The sequence below is a fragment of the Carex rostrata genome, chromosome 3 (assembly GCF_964058835.1).
Source record: "Carex rostrata chromosome 3, lpCarRost1.2, whole genome shotgun sequence".
Classification (NCBI taxonomy): domain Eukaryota; kingdom Viridiplantae; phylum Streptophyta; class Magnoliopsida; order Poales; family Cyperaceae; genus Carex; species Carex rostrata.
This window is the reverse complement of record NC_135920.1, coordinates 12,016,771-12,032,974: the sequence shown is the minus strand read 5'-3', so window position 1 is coordinate 12,032,974 and position 16,204 is coordinate 12,016,771. Positions and strand designations below refer to the sequence as shown.

General features: G+C 35.2%; 3 protein-coding genes across 3 annotated transcripts; 2 read left to right on the top strand and 1 right to left on the bottom strand.

The window, feature by feature from the left end:
• The first annotated feature begins 232 nt into the window (after window positions 1–232).
• LOC144551533 (vacuolar protein sorting-associated protein 24 homolog 1-like) lies at window positions 233–3,597 on the top strand. The gene is made up of 6 exons (XM_078299530.1): window positions 233–534; window positions 1,176–1,252; window positions 1,597–1,699; window positions 1,925–2,046; window positions 2,572–2,763; window positions 3,339–3,597. Exons 1-6 carry the CDS (start codon window positions 423–425, stop codon window positions 3,411–3,413), a joined length of 681 nt encoding a protein of 226 aa, XP_078155656.1. The 5' UTR covers window positions 233–422; the 3' UTR covers window positions 3,414–3,597.
• Window positions 3,598–5,451: 1,854 nt separating this feature from the next.
• On the top strand, window positions 5,452–11,064 carry SCPL49 (SERINE CARBOXYPEPTIDASE-LIKE 49). Its single transcript, XM_078299528.1, has 9 exons — window positions 5,452–5,847; window positions 6,248–6,416; window positions 6,991–7,110; window positions 7,442–7,585; window positions 7,793–7,943; window positions 8,135–8,223; window positions 8,654–8,912; window positions 9,376–9,509; window positions 10,769–11,064. Exons 1-9 carry the CDS (start codon window positions 5,531–5,533, stop codon window positions 10,895–10,897), a joined length of 1,512 nt encoding a protein of 503 aa, XP_078155654.1. The 5' UTR covers window positions 5,452–5,530; the 3' UTR covers window positions 10,898–11,064.
• A 470-nt stretch (window positions 11,065–11,534) lies between these two features.
• On the bottom strand, window positions 11,535–14,984 carry LOC144551532 (very-long-chain aldehyde decarbonylase GL1-10-like). The gene is made up of 5 exons (XM_078299529.1): window positions 14,491–14,984; window positions 13,286–13,608; window positions 12,191–12,338; window positions 12,059–12,091; window positions 11,535–11,755 (listed from the first exon to the last, which is right to left on the bottom strand). The coding sequence occupies exons 1-5, from the start codon at window positions 14,818–14,820 to the stop codon at window positions 11,723–11,725; spliced, it is 867 nt and encodes a 288-aa protein (XP_078155655.1). The 5' UTR covers window positions 14,821–14,984; the 3' UTR covers window positions 11,535–11,722.
• Window positions 14,985–16,204: the final 1,220 nt, after the last annotated feature.

The following is a 16,204-nucleotide window of genomic DNA, read 5'->3' as shown; positions in this document are numbered from 1 at the left end:
GCATTCTTAAAGTACAAAAGTACAATTTTCGCTGAGGCAACATAATATTTCTGTTTAGATCTCAACCGTGCCATCAGAATCCGGGCCAATCTGGTCCGAAGAAGAATGCACTGGAGTCTTTAATATACGTGCAGATTCTGATCGGACGGTCGTAAATAAACAGAAATATTCTGTTACCTTAGGTGATTTTAACTGGCGTCAATGACACGTCCACATGTCATTGTATACAAATTACAAGAAGTCTAGAACTGGTGCCGTACTTCATAGAGCGAGAAAGCGGGAAGAGCGTTTCTCCGACGCTTCGTCGATATCAGCCCGAAGACGAAAATTCCATTGAAACCGAGCCACAGTCGGATCGATCAATCTATAATCCCTCTTTAATTTGTTCAATCTCGGTTTAAACAAATCCCTATTCTCGTGAGATGAATACGGTGAAAGGGTTATTCAAACCTAAGCCGACGCCACAGCAGCAGCTTCGGGAGTGGCAGCGCCGCCTCCGCCAGGAGTGCCGTAATGTGGATCGCCAGATCCGAGGTCGGATTTCTTTTTTCTTTTTTGATTGGTTTCTCTTTATGAGGGATTTGATGCTTTTTTTTTTTTTTTTTTAATGCCGACCCCGATGATTAGTCGATCGAATCAAACCAAATGAATGAAATTGGCCACACTGTTTGAGGGATAAGTTGGAGATGATCAAGGTTTAGGTTTAATAGAAAGAGATTTCAGATGAGGATAAACTCATCATTGAAGAGGGGGAGGGGGGATGGTTTTACGCCAGGGGTGGAGCCAGACTGTTAAGCTATGGGGATCAATCATATAAAATCTTCATGCTGCATGTCGGGTCAATTTTCTAGTACCTATAGCATTTTACACTAACTATATAGAAAATCATGTACAACTACAATTTTTTTTAAAATTAATGGGGTCAATTGACGCCCGAATGTCGAATGTGCACCCGCCTCTGGTTTTACCTGTTTGCCTTCTATAGATACTTCAAAGTTTGTCTATGCATGTTAACCCACTGCTGGCTGTTTGTCAGTTGACTAGTTAGTCTAATCTCTGGCAAACCTGTATCCACAAATATGATTGAAATCCCTGCATTGTATTTGCCAAGCAAGTCCAATTTTACTTGAAGCCCTCAGCAAGGATGTTTTGTTGATTTGAATAGTGGTTTGCAGATGTACAAAGAGAGGAGAAGAATGTACAAAAGGCAATCAAGGAGGCTGCTAAGAGGAATGACATGGCATCTGCCAAGGTCCGAGCAAGTTTTGATTTTGTGTTTGTTTTGATGCTGTTAAATGAGTTATCTGATATTTCCTTTATACTTGTTCTTGCTGTGAAATGACATGGCATAATTTATAATCTACCTCTTAAAAATGTAAATATTGTGGCCCCCTTAAAACATTGAATTTTGTAAGATGCCCCTATTGTTCTAATTCCTTTGTAACTGCCGAAGTTACCACTTTTCTTCTTCATTAATCAGTAAGAAAGGTGCGGTATTTGGCATGATTTGAAGTAAAATTGGGAAGAGTGGATTATATAGTATATTTTTTTGCATTCTGTAAATATGTTTTTATTTAAATTTTGCGGTTAATGCAGTCCCTTGCTAAAGAAATTGTTCAATCGAGGCGAGCTGTTACCCGACTTTATGAAAACAAGGCCCAGCTAAATTCAATATCAATGCATCTTGGTGAACTTAATGGTATGAATATGATTCACAGTTTTTATCTGCTAAGGAACCATAATGTTGGCACCTAACATACTAAGTTTTTATGTCATTCATAAGCTTTTAGCTGAGTTCATTGTATGTTAAAAGTCACTAAAAACTGGCATTTGAAATGAACATAAACTGTAGATTATCTTTTGCTGTCTTATTTAATTTAATTGTAAATGCTTTTTACCTAACGTGATGTTTTATATCTTGTAGCCACTTCAAAAGCTGTTGGCCATTTGGCAAAGAGTGCTGAGGTCATGAAGCTTGTTAACAAACTTATGAAAGCCCCTGAAATGGCTGTTACAATGCAGGAATTCAGCAAAGAAATGACCAAGGTATACCACTATATTTTTGCCAGTTTTATTGAATAATGTATATCTTTACTTATCATTTTCGTAATTTGATCATTGATAATTTGTCTGTTCGTTCATATCAACTGTCTTCACTGTTTATATCAGCAATGTTTGGGACTAAAGGCTTGGTTGTTGTTATTGTTTATATCAGCAATGTTGATGACCATCAGCAGTTGTTAGTTTAAATTATTTGTATGCAAAACATACTAGTAACAATCTGATTGCTAAAATGTAATTCTGTTGACCTAGTGCTTTTGTTTGTCAACTTAGTACTGACTGGCTGTCAATCTATAACTTGTAAATACTCATCTGTCACCATGGTACTGACTGCATCTCACTGAATAAGATGCAATGAAAGATCCTAAGATGGAGACAGATAGCACATGTTTGATTTGGCCTTTGCGGAATTGTGTCTTAATTAGTTCTTTTGATTTGGTGACATAGATTGTGAGAGCAATACTATACTTCAATGAATTCATCTTTTCTCAAACTGCTCTTCGTTTTCAGGCAGGAGTGCTAGAAGAAGTGATGAACGATGCAGTAGACTCGGCACTGGACTCAGAGGACATAGAAGAAGAAATAGAAGATGAAGTAGACAAGGTTCTCACTGAATTAGCTGGTGAGACTGCATCTCAACTGCCAGATGCAGTTAGGAAAGAGCGGTTAAAGCAACCTTCTTCTAGCCAGGCTGTTGACGAGGTATGAACAATTTGATTATTGTTTGTGTTTTCTTGCAACTTCTACCTGGATTGTTCCTGCAACAGATTCCATATACCGGTTGTGTTATTTTCAAGTGACAACTGAATGTAGGGTTGTGTTGTAGAGGGTTTATTACACTTTGGCATTTGTTGAAACAAAGATTTGTGTAAGCTGGAATTAAAATTAAGCAAAATGCTTTCAGATGTTGGTTCCTATTTTGTACGAGTGGTTCTGAATGTTGTGTTCCAATTTTTATATTAGTCATAAAAAGTTGCAGTAGGTTCCTTATTTTTTTTGTCCAACTAAACCTTATTGTTTCGAGTAGTCTCGATGCTATAGCAAATAATCCAGAAGTTGCAGGTCTATTATTGCAATTATACTAAAATTAGGTACTTTTAAGCAAAATTTGATAAATACTTACAGTAATTTGCATGAGATTATCTTCTCTGTGGTCCAAAATCATCATGTTGCAGTTGAATTATATACATTTTTTGTGACATAGTTCCATCTGATAATGGTATCAACAAATTGGTAATCGCTTTAATACATGAAATCTTATATGCAAACTTTGACAGGAGCCAATTGCGGAGGGTGCAGAGGAGGAAGAGTTGGAGCAGATTAGAGCAAGACTTGCGAATGTGAGATCATAGATTGTATATATAATCAATCCAATCTGACTGCCATTGTTGAGAGAGAAATTGCGTGTTCTGTGATTTTACTTCATACTAAATGCCTACATCCTCGATGACTGATTATTGTATTATGTGTAATTTGTAGTATGCTTCTGTACTTTGGTATTGTGGCATCTTATTAAAATGTCCAAAGGATTTTCTAGGGATGTGATTTTTGGACATTGTACCATACAGTTTGAAGTTTTCAGATGTCATAAGAAAATTTATACAAAATGAAAACTAAACACACATGGGATCTGTATTCCCTCATATACATGAGGTTACAATTAGAAAATAATGATCTAGATTTAGTTGTCGCTGGATCAAAAGAAATTCGGCATCTATTGTGAATATATGTATGTTTTAAAATTTATATTAAAGTTAAAGAACAGTCATAATTTTGATAATTATGCCCTCAGGTCTCTCTCAACGTGAGGGAGATTCGGATTCCACAAAAGGAAACGCTAAGAGAAATATCTAAATTTTATACCAACCAGGTACACCTTAAGGCTTATAAGGTAAACATTAGCACACGCAATATGAACTCTTAAGAAGAAATTAAGTCGAAGTATCGTTAATCCTGCAGACGAGGAATAATGTGCAGCTGTAACAGTTGAGACCTTGTTATGCTTATCTCAAGTGGAAGCAGAACTGGACGTATCCAGTTGTATCTTGACAGCCCCCGCAAGCTGATGGAGCGGAAGCTAAGGTCAGCTTGTCACGAAGAAGTAAGAACCGTGGTGTGGTGAGAGCTTTGGTCATGATGTCACCAATTTGATCTTTCGAGCAAAGAAATTGAATTCGCAATTGAGAAGAGGAGACCCGTTCTCGAACAAAATGATAATCCAATTCAACATGCTTTGTTCGTGTGCGAAACATCGGATTGGAGGCTAGAAAAGTGACACTGATGTTATCACACCATAGGATGGGAGGGGAAGAAAGTGAGACATGTAGTTCGGCTAAGATGTATTGAACCCAAATGAGTTCCGTACTTGTATTGGCAAGACTACGGTATTCGGTCTCGGTGCTTGATCGAGAAACCATGGGTTGTTTTTTTGAACTCCAAGAAATAAGATTAGAGCCCAAGTAAATGCAATAGAATTATAAGTTGTATGACTGTTATTAGAATTAAGAATAAAATGTAGAATACATTTTTATCTCCGCTTGACTCTGACAAAGAAAGGATGCAATTACGGATTCGTGTTTTGGTAAAATTTATCGAATCATTTTATGGCCTCATTTTTACATAGGATATTTTTAACGTATATATCGTTTAATTTGTGGTCTCATTTTTTAGTAGAACAATTGCATACACAACCACCGCTTGACTCTGACAAAGAAAGGATGCAATTACGGATTCGTGTTTTGGTAAAATTTATCGAATCATTTTATGGCCTCATTTTTACATAGGATATTTTTAACGTATATATCGTTTAATTTGTGGTCTCAATTTTTAGTAGAACAATTGCATACACAACCAATTAAATTGGGCCGACAATAACTATTCTATGCACTATTCATTATCTCTTAGTTTTCAAGAATGGGCCGACAATAACTATTCTATTTTTTTCAGCAATCTAAATAATATTTGTATTATCCCGAATAGCATTGAATTAATAAAACTTTCATATTAAATATGCTTGATTTTAATAAGTGTAATTTCGTAAACAGCAATTGATTTCATGTAAAGCAAGGGCAATGAAGCATTTTTATGGGTGTCGGTTCGAATGTGGTTTGATTTCCGGTTTATTCCGTTCAATAATTTCTGTACTAGATTTATTTTTTTCGGACAGATTTTAAAATAAATGGTTCATACAAATTTTAATGTAAATAGAAAGATTTAAAATAAATACTGTCCAATCCACATCACTTGATCCGTGTGAATCTTATTGTCATCTGCACGAATCTTGATGTGAATTGAACGGCTCTGATCATCTTAGAAGCAGCTCCTGCGGTTTCAACGCACAAGATCCTGTGCCTCGTGGCGCAAATCCGAACGTGCATAGAAACCCTTACGGTTTCAACGCACGCGCATTGGTCCTCTTCAACAAGGCAAGAATCACTCTCCATCGATTCCCCCCCGGTGTAACTCTGCCATGGCGAATCTCTCTTTGTTCTTCTTCTTCTCTCTTCTCTTTTGCTCTCTCACCTCTTCTTCTCCCATTTTACCCGACCTCAAGCTCCCTTCGTTCTCCCACTTCCCCTACTCAGACGCAGAAAGCCTGATCAGAGCGCTTAATCTCTTCCCAAAAGATGCCACTCCCCAATCAAGCTCAAATTTGCCTCAATTGGGAGGGAATAGAATCGTGGAGAAGAAATTTATGTTCCCGTTTCTAGCCTCTGATGAGACCTCTGTCGAAGAACTCGGCCACCACGCTGGTTACTACAACCTCAACAACAAAAAGGATGCTAGGTATTTCGGTTGTAATATGTTATATTTCACCGAACTTATTACTTCAAGGTTCCAGTGTATATAATCTGTGTTAGTTGTGGAGCTGTTGAGGTGATCGTGCTTATTCTGCTCATATTAGAAAGTTTTTTCCTTGGTTTTCTTGTTTCAACTTTTTTTTTTCTTGTCTGAAGTAATCAAGTTTTTGGACATGCAAAAGTGATTCTTAGGTGAAAAAAAAGGATACATTTGTTAGAATCTAGTACCAAAAATGGACCCTGCAAATATTTGCTCCAAAACCTAGTTAAAGAAGGAATACATTTGTTAGAATCTAATACTAAAAAATGGACCCTGCAATTGTTGCTCGAAAACCTGGATTATTGTTATTTTCTATTTGTTGAGTTATGCGAATTTATTTGTGCAGGATGTTCTACTTCTTTTTCGAATCAAGGAACAGTACCAAAGACCCTGTTGTTATTTGGCTGACAGGTGGGCCAGGATGTAGCAGTGAGTTGGCTTTGTTTTATGAGAACGGACCTTTCACTATAAGCCAAAACATGTCTCTCGCATGGAACAAGTATGGATGGGATCAGGTATGCTATATAAATTTAATTTGTGTTCCTATATGCTTCTTCTTTTGCAGATTTCCTACATATTATGTTCTCTTGTTTAAATTTCTTAATTAAATTTATGTGTTACTGCCAATCATAAGACTATACGACATCCATGTAAATAACACCTATGTAAAAAGGATTTCTTATTTTAATAAATTAATAGCTTGCAATTTGTTTGCTACAAAAAAAATTAAATTTATGCATTTCTGAGAAGGAAACCCTTTAATTTTTTATAATTAGTAAGTACAGCAGTCTTGCAAATCACCAAAATTGATTACACCTGTGATGTGAAATGGTACCAGTCAGACATTTTTTTTGGAATGTTTGGTCATGAAATTATGGCCAGGTTACACAATTATACTGAATTATGGACAAAGCAAGGAAACAGAAGAGAAACTAGAGAGAGAGAATGTAGATAGACTTAACTTGTAATACTTTTATATGTACACACAGAATAGGGGTTTCGTCTTAATACCCTTCACATAATGCCATGCCAAATTTATTGTTTAGTTGTATTTTCTGTCTGTGTTAAATTTAATTTGATAAATTTTAGGTATCAAACCTCATCTATGTTGATCAACCAGTTGGTACTGGTTTCAGCTACAGCACAGATAATGGTGACACCTGTCATGATGAAAACTGTGTCAGCACCGACCTTTACAATTTCCTTCAGGTAAGAGCAGATTCTTGTTAAGAGTAATTTAATTCTCATCTATATATGATAAAAATTCTAAAAACTTGAATCGTATGTGCTGGTATTGATCTCGTCAGTTTACTTTGTCCAACTTTTAGATGAATGGCCATATCTGAGATTGAATTTAAATATAAAAGCCAAAGCTATAAAACAGATTCAAGATATTGTTAAAACAAACCAAAATAATGCATGATATTAACTCCAACTTCTGACCAAACAAGGATTGGGAATAAATAAATCCCTCTTTTCTTAAAGCAATTCATAACATATTTTTTATGGTCTTTGATAACATTCTATATTTGGTATACAGGCTTTTTTCACCCAACACCCGGAATATGCTGATAATGATTTCTTTATAACGGGAGAATCATATGCTGGACACTATATCCCTGCTTTTGCTCTTAGAGTACACCAAGGCAACAAAAACAATGAGGGTATTCACATAAACCTCAAGGTATTTTATCATTCTTTGCAAGTGTTGCCATGACCCTGAATTTGTGACTTGATTGGCGTGGTTCCAAGGAATGTATTTAATATTTTTATCTTTCTTCTGCAATCAAACAGTAAAAGCTCCCAGCAGGGAAGAAAAGGGGAAAAAAATCAGTTAAATTAGGTCAGGTTTATAAATCTGTTTATGTTGTTTTTCCTTATCTTACTTCAGGGTTTTGCAATTGGAAATGGACTTACTGATCCTGCGATTCAATTCCCTGCTTATACTGATTATGCTCTAGATATGGGCATAATCACTGAATCACAGTATAAAAGAATTAACAAGTTTCTTACACCTTGTGAATTTGCCATCAAGCTTTGTGGTAATTTGTAATTTCTATGTAATCTTGTCTTCATTATTTTTCTCTTTCTGAAATAGAATGTTGAAAGTAAATATAAATTTGAAAATTTTGAAATATAATTGGAAGCTTCTGAGACCTGAGTAATATTCTTAAGGTTTCTTGATGCATAAGGTCATTGCTTGAACTTTCAATTGCAATTCATTTATTTGCAGGAACATCCGGGAAGTCCACATGTCTGGCTGCATATCTAGTTTGCAATACCATCTTCAGTTCTATTATAAGAATTGCTGGCAAAATAAATGTATGTACGGTAGCACGTCTTTTTTTTAATCCTATTTATTGTGTTTTGGAATTAAAATTATCAAGTTTGCTAAATGCAGCATTTTTCGGGTATCTGTCTAATGTTGTCTGTTTATTTTCAGTAAAGTGTCAAAGATGAGCAAAATACAATATTGCCCCTTAAACTGTTTATATTACTTCAAGAAAGTTGCTTGATACCCAAATAAGTTCGAAAACTGAACACCTTGACCACTCGATTCAATTTTAGTGTTTTATGGCCACACTGCCTATGTTTCCTGAATATACAATATTAATTGCTCACCTGATATTTGGTGTTAGTAATTCAATGCATGTTTAGATATTAGTTGCAAATATAGAAGGCTGAGTAGTATTTATAAAAAAGTTCTTTATATATAATACTTGGAATCTAACTAGCCTTTGTTTCTGAACAGTACTATGACATAAGGAAAGAGTGTGTGGGGAGCCTTTGTTACGACTTCTCAAGTGCAGATAAGTTTCTCAATTTGGATTCTGTTAGAAAGGCTCTTGGAGTTGGAAATATTGAGTTTGTCTCATGCAGCCCAACTGTGTATGAAGCCTTGCTTTCTGATTACATGAGGAATCTTGAAGTCGGCATTCCATCTCTTCTAGAAGATGACATCAGCCTTTTGATTTATGCTGGAGAGTATGATCTTATATGCAACTGGCTGGGTAATATATATGATACTAATCTCATAATCTGTTGTTTGATTTGCATATAGTTCAGGGAAGTAATCTTATTTTGTGGAAGGTATGTGGTACCATTTTATTGCTGGTCATGATCAAAATCAGTAAATTAGGTCCTCTGTGCTGATGTTAGCCCTGCTTGTGAAGTTCCGAGTATTTAAAAAAAAACTCCTACATTATTCACAATTGCAAGTTCCCTACTTCTCAGTATTTGCACAATGTGGACTTCTATTACTGAAATTGAGAACATTTCCTTGGTAGTGTACAGTATTAGCAGTTTTAGCAATGTTTTTCAAAGATTTAGAATAATCCAATAATAAGCCGACTATTATTAGAATAATTTATCATCTATAATCAAATGAGGTTTTTTCAAAAAGGAATTTGGGTTCATATACGCACTATTTGGCAAATTTATTTGAACTGAAAAGTGCATCAATTTCTTGTGCAGGGAATTCAAGATGGGTGCACTCAATGGAGTGGTCGGGCCAGCAAGGTTTCAACTCTTCAGAGGAAATTTCATTCTCTGTGGATGGAAAGGATGCCGGTGTTTTGAAAAGCTATGGGCCTCTCAATTTCTTGAAGGTACTTTCTGAAAAACCTCGACCAGAAAATATAGTTGATGGATTATTTCCATTACCCTGATAGCATTTCTGAGTGAGGTTAACAGTAGACTTATACATTGGTAATGTCAGGAAAAAGATCAGCTCAGTACAGTTCTAGCAGTATGTAAAATACGATAACAAATCGATGTAACACCTGGGGGGTTTGGGGATGAAAGTCATATACGTGTATTACTGAGAGATAGAGTCAAGAAAAATAGATGAGTCTTATTTTTTCCCAATAAATTAAACAAAAATAAATAAATGTTATTTGAATAAAAACCAATATATTTAATTCAGGCTCAGTCAAATGCTATATATCTGATGAGCTCTTTCTTAAAAATATCCGGCCCTTGGTGGGGGATTGGGTAATATTGAAATTAGACTCTGATCTTAAAAAGATAATTATAGTGAGATAATTATAGTGAGAACCAAAAGCATTTTCATTACTCTATAAAGAAAATGGTAGATGTAAAAATCCACAGAAAATTATGTCCTTCAAGCCGCACGTTGCTTTTTCCCACATCGTCTCAAACGAAGTTTTATCATAAGAGTTTTTTTTATTTTCAAAAATTCTATAATTGATTCCATATGGAATATGAAATCATGAATAGTTGTTGGTTTAACCCCGATGAAAAAAATAAAATAAAAAAAGAATTGTATGGCCCAGAAGACTAATATGGTAAATGTAAAGATATGTGTCACTGAACCATCAAACTAGAGAATACTACATCTGTCGCATAGATGTATACTGTGACTTATGTTACAGTAGTGTAGAATTGGTGCTCAGTTGAGAAAACAGGGTTGGGATCATCAATGGTGGATCAACTTGACAAGCTCTAACTACATTTCTGAGATCAAGCCAAGAAAATGAAATAAATAGTGAAAAAAACATGTACACATATTGTTAGATTATAGATTTGTTGTGTCAAACTTTATAGTTTATACAATTTGAGAGTCATATGATATATCACTAAAGGCAATCAAATATAAACTATTACAAATTTCAAGCCTTTTGATTGAACAGTTAAAATTGCATCAAATTTCATGGTCTTTCATGTGTACGGTATGCATGAAGTATAGTTACATTCCAACATTCATATTTCAAAATTGTAAGTCATTTCTAACTGTTGTCAAGATTGTCAAGTTAATTTATTCTCAAGGAATTACAATCCCGGATGAAGGTAAAATAAAACATCATTAAATTGTTCATTTGGATTGAAAGAAGTTTTTGTGGGGCAGGTTCACGATGCAGGTCACATGGTTCCAATGGATCAGCCCAAAGCAGCCTTGGAGATGTTAAGGAGGTGGACAAGGGGCGGTCTAAAGGAAAAGGCTTCCAACTCGATGAGCTTGATTAGTCAGATTTAGTTACTAATTACATGTGCTAATAATTACTTAGTAAAATACATGTTCCTGCCAAGTACTTGTCAATTTTCTTTGCATGTAATTTTCTTTGTTGTTGATATATGATCAAACTGCTTGGAGAATTTATGTGGCCTGGCTATTTACTTTGAAATTATGGCTTATTATTATTATTTGTTCTAGTTCTGTTCTTCTCTCTTGTTAGAGTTGGCAGTTATGTTATCAATGTAGCATTTCTAAACCTTGAGAAATAATAGCTGCATGCTCTAAAAATTCAGACGCATTATCGAAGCTTGGTTTCTTCTTTGATTAAATGATCGGCTTGTCTGTTGCTGACGACTTGTTGAAACCTTCTATTCTAAACTGCGGGACAACAATTTAATGTGTCTGATTGCTTGATTGTGCAATAATTATCAGTCGCAACTACAATCCGCACAAAATTCTTATGATGGTTATGGAATCTGATTTGAGAAACAATTTAATCCAGCAAATAATCATTTGGTTAACTTAGGAAAGGTTATTTTGACAGCATGTAACAAGAAGCATTGGTTCATACTCTATGGCTGCTATAAAGAACTAGGTGATGTTTATTGTATGACAACCTGTTTAGCCACAAGGGAAGAAAACAAGATGCTGTGAAATATTTGACAAGAAAAGCATCATTCAACATCACCAAAAAAAGAAGGAAAAGAATACACCGCAGAGAAGAACAACAGCAGTTAGACTAAACCAAGTGTTCATGGTACTGGTAACATTAAATCACACTCTTACAATGAACAAATGGCCACCACAGAACTGATGCATTTATTTATACAATCAGCATTTTGATCCCTATTCCTCCTTGGCATCATCTAGATTCTTCAGCTGTTTCAAATCAAATATTTTCATCAAATTTTGCAGAACAGGTCAGAAAGCATACATTGAAAGGAAATAGAAAGAGTGTCAACTAATGTTATTTTATGACACAAAATTAACAATTCCTTGAAATTTTTGTTACTGATTATATAATGTATTTTGCATTAATTGGATCTGTGCTAAGTGAACGATGTAAGGCCTTTAGTTTTACCCATAGCCGTCAAGATTAACTATTTCGTTCATAGAAAGACAACAAATCCAATATTCGATGTTAACAGATGAGAGCAAAAATGGCATATTTGGAGCAAGTACCTTAGCAAGGTATGCTTTGTGGAAGCGATATCCCTGAAAAAAACCAGAAAAAAAAAAGTAAAATAATTACCAAGCAAATTCCCAAATGAAATATAAAAGCTTCCCAAAATTGTAATGAAAGAAACAACTAGCCTTGTCAGTCCCGTAAATGTAGTCACAATAAGTGAAGACAGAAGCAAAGTTGCTTTGACTCTGCCCCCCTACATAATGGTGATAATCATGGTACTCTGGTCCACCATAGAATGGTATGAATTTTGTGGGGATAAAAGGGAAATCAAACCTGTATATTTTTGGAAAAAGGAGAAAAAGAAATATGTAATCAATTTCATTCATTTTAAGCATATTTGAAGTTCAAAAACAAAATGAAAATAAATAATTCAGTTTTTCTTCTGCTACATTTTAAGTATGGACCAAACTTTTCTGCATTGTATACATGTTAGTAGCAATGATTTCAATGCCTAGTACTAGCAAAGTTTAGTTAGGGCTAATACCAAATGGATAGAGCTCCAAATGATTGCTTATCCGAATTTATAAAGATTGTTTGTATGTAGAAAGTGACCACACCAACAATCCCTTTCTATAACATTATAGCCAAGCCATGATGCCAATCATGCATACAACACTGATCAACTACTATAATTTAAAATAATGTCATCTATAAACAAAATCCACCATATTCACCAGCTCCTATTACAAATATTGTACAGGTGCAACCGTGCATAAACAAATTTGTACTCTATATGCATCATATGTTCACAATTTTGTCCCAACTAGAAGCAAAACCTGTTAACTTATTTTTACAAACTACAAACTCCAACACAGAAAATTAGCTGTCAAGGAAAAAAAAAAAAAATTCTGCAGCTGCTAGCTGTTGCATTGATTTGACCAAATCATTTCAACTAAGACCATACACATTTGGAACTTCTTAAGTACATTGAAATCTGCTTGGCTTGATTTTAGTACAGTTTCAGCTAAGGAACTTAAAAGGCTAAGTAGGGAGTAGGGACAATGTTGTCATTTGACGGAAGATACCTTTTCATAATCTAATTGTTGGGTATTATCTGTGAAAATATATCACTGTTTTCTGGATGTCAGTTGCACTTAATGTGGGTGTATTTTGAAAAATAATAACAATAACAATAAATAAATCAGAATCTAGTTCCAAATTGCAAAAAATTTATAAAACCCTGACAGACAACAAAGGTGGAAAGAAGGAAAAACACATACCCACTGTGAGTCTCAATTGCCTCGGACTGACGAAGGGCGATCCAGAGCCAGAAAGTGATCATGTGACATGGAGCAATTGCTGGGCCCGCAAATGTGGGGATGCCGAGAAGCAACACCTCAGCCCAGTGAGCATAGGGGGCTGCAAACGCAATAGGGGCCGTGAATTCATGGTGCACCTTGTGGATTTTCTCGTAACCCCACTTGCCATGAAGAAGCCGGTGGAGCCAATAGTTGCCGTAGTCTTCTATTAGAAAGTAGACAGCAATCTGAGTTGCCATTTCACCAAGAGAGGGGAGCGGCAAGCCGGTACGGATCCCAACAAACTGCATTGAAGTAGAGATGCAGGTCAGGTTTTTGATCAAATACTGATTGAGGTTGCAATTTCAGTCTTGATTTAATTATCTTGTTGGTGTTTCTAAATGTTTATTATTCACTTTGGGACAAATATTTGATCAAATACTAAAAGCATGTCAAGGTTTCTTTATACGGATGAAATAAGAAGTCATAATGAAAACATCAATTTTTTCACTAGAGATCTATATTTCAAAACAAAACTTAAAAAGTTGAGGCAAAAGGTGATTTCAATTGATAAAAAAAAATATTGAAATATTAATCAAATGCTGGTGGAACTGTTGTTTTATTCTTCTTCTTTTCCCATTTTGTTGTGTCTGTGGTATTTATTTGTAAACAAACTATCCCTTTTTTTTTATATACAATGCACAAAGCAGCGCAATTAATTGAATCATAAAAGAAAAAAAAGAAGGGTCAGATCAGAAGAGCCGCCTTTATCATGACATGCATTGTAGATGTTTTATATACAATAATAAAAGCAATATGTAATTAAATGCTAAGTTCATCTTGTATAAAGCACCATTCTCTAACATTTTGCAGTGAACCACAATTGATTCGAGAAATTGCCTAAAGACTCAAAATAAATAAATAGCTCATTCGAAGAAACCTTAAAATTTCACCCAGACACGCAATGATATTGAACAATCCCATCAGGAAATCAAGCCGCACACAGCACATCTGCTGTAAGCATGTAACAGTTTAAGAAAGACAGCATAGAAAGTTATCTTTCGAAAACGACCCACTTGAAATCAGAACAAAATGTCCAAATCATAACAACCAAAACCCAATTTTGGAAACCACAAAACCACCTAAAAGAATAAACATAGACAAATATGATCTTGTTTCCAATTAACCTTGATTATGGGGTAAGAGGAGAGTTGGAGGGGGCCCACAGCAAGTAGAAAAACGCGAAAGACATCCTTGTAACACTTGATGAAAGAGACGGGAGCGAGGTTAACCTTCGGCTGGATCTTGTACGGTGCCACTGCACGCGGGGCCCACAGCTCGATAAGCGCGAAAGGGAGAGGAACCAGAGTGAAAACCGCAAAAAGAAAAATGAGGTTGTGGCAATAGAGAAGGTAATCTGACATTGTGGCGGTGTAGTTGAACCATAGTGTCTCGGCGGTGGTGAGGCTCCGGCCAAGCGCCGCCTCAGCCTCCGCTATAGTGGCGTGCGATATCATGAGATGGGAGTTGGTGAAGCTTTTGCGAAACAGCCCCTTATTTTTTGGATTTTAGCTTTGTAGAGCTCAGCGGTGGTGGTCGAGGCCTCGAGGGAGCGAGGGAGGAAAGATTCCTTTTGGAAGGTTTTGGCGTTTGGCTAACAAAACTTCTTATTTATAGAGACGTCTGAGCTGTTTACCTTTTTTTAAAGGAATTCAGATCCCTCAAGTAACTCAAATTTTGTGTTTTGATCCGCACCGTTTGATCTGCTTTGGTACGAATATTAAAGAGGCCCCGTGCTTTCCACCTCGGGCCGGATTGGTCCGGATTCTGATCGGATGGTTTGAATGTAAGCACAAAATTTGTGTTGCTTCAGAGGATCCGGACTGGGTTTGAGCTGTTTCACTCGTTATTCAGTTCAGTGTTCAATAAAAAGGTGATGCAGGTCGCGCTTAAATTGGCATTTGTGGGCCCCGGAATTAGTGACTCGTGACAGAATTTAAAGCGGATTGGGAGATGTAGGGATTTGGACACAGAATCCGCCAAAGCTCGAGAATTTTTTTTTTTTCTGTAAAAATTAATGAAAAAGACGAGAGAGAAATAAAAAAACTATATTAGTTTTTTAATTGGCAGAAAGGTTAATAGATATTTTATCAATTTTAAAAATTAAAAAGTTTAGATCAGAGGAATTTTATCGGTCCAAGTCAGTTTTTCATTTTTTTTCTTTTAATTTTTCTAATAAAATATAATTTTTTTCAGAAAATAGATAAAGTATCGTACAATTTAAATATAATACAAATATTATATCTAGTTTTGAAAAAAAATTACTAGAAATCTAATAAAAAAATTCTCTCCATTTATACATTAAACTAAAAAAATAACTAAATTTGGATCGGTTGAATTCATACCAATTCAAATTTTTTAAATTTTAAAATCAATAGAAATCCTACCGATCTTTCTACTAATAAAAAATATAATATAATCTTTCTATTTCTCTCTCTTCTTTTTATTAATTTCTACATAAAAAAGTTTCCGTGTCACTCGTTATTCAGTTTAGTCATCAGTGTGACAGTGTTCAACAAAAAGGTAATGCAGAGTTTGTGGGCCCCAGAATTAGGGACTCGTGACAGAGTTTAAAACGGATTGGGAGATGTAGAGATTTGGACACTGAATCCATGAAAGCGATCTTGATCTATATTACTGTCGCGTCACTGTTTATTGGAAGATTTTTTTTTTTCAAATTGTATGATACTTGATATTTGTTTTAATAAAAACTGAATTTGATACTTATTAATTTCAGAAAACCATTAAATTAAATTGATAATAAGTCCAAAAATTTAATATTGTTTTGCAATTGATTTTTGAATTTGTACATTCACAATTAAATTTTTTATTTTTGACTGA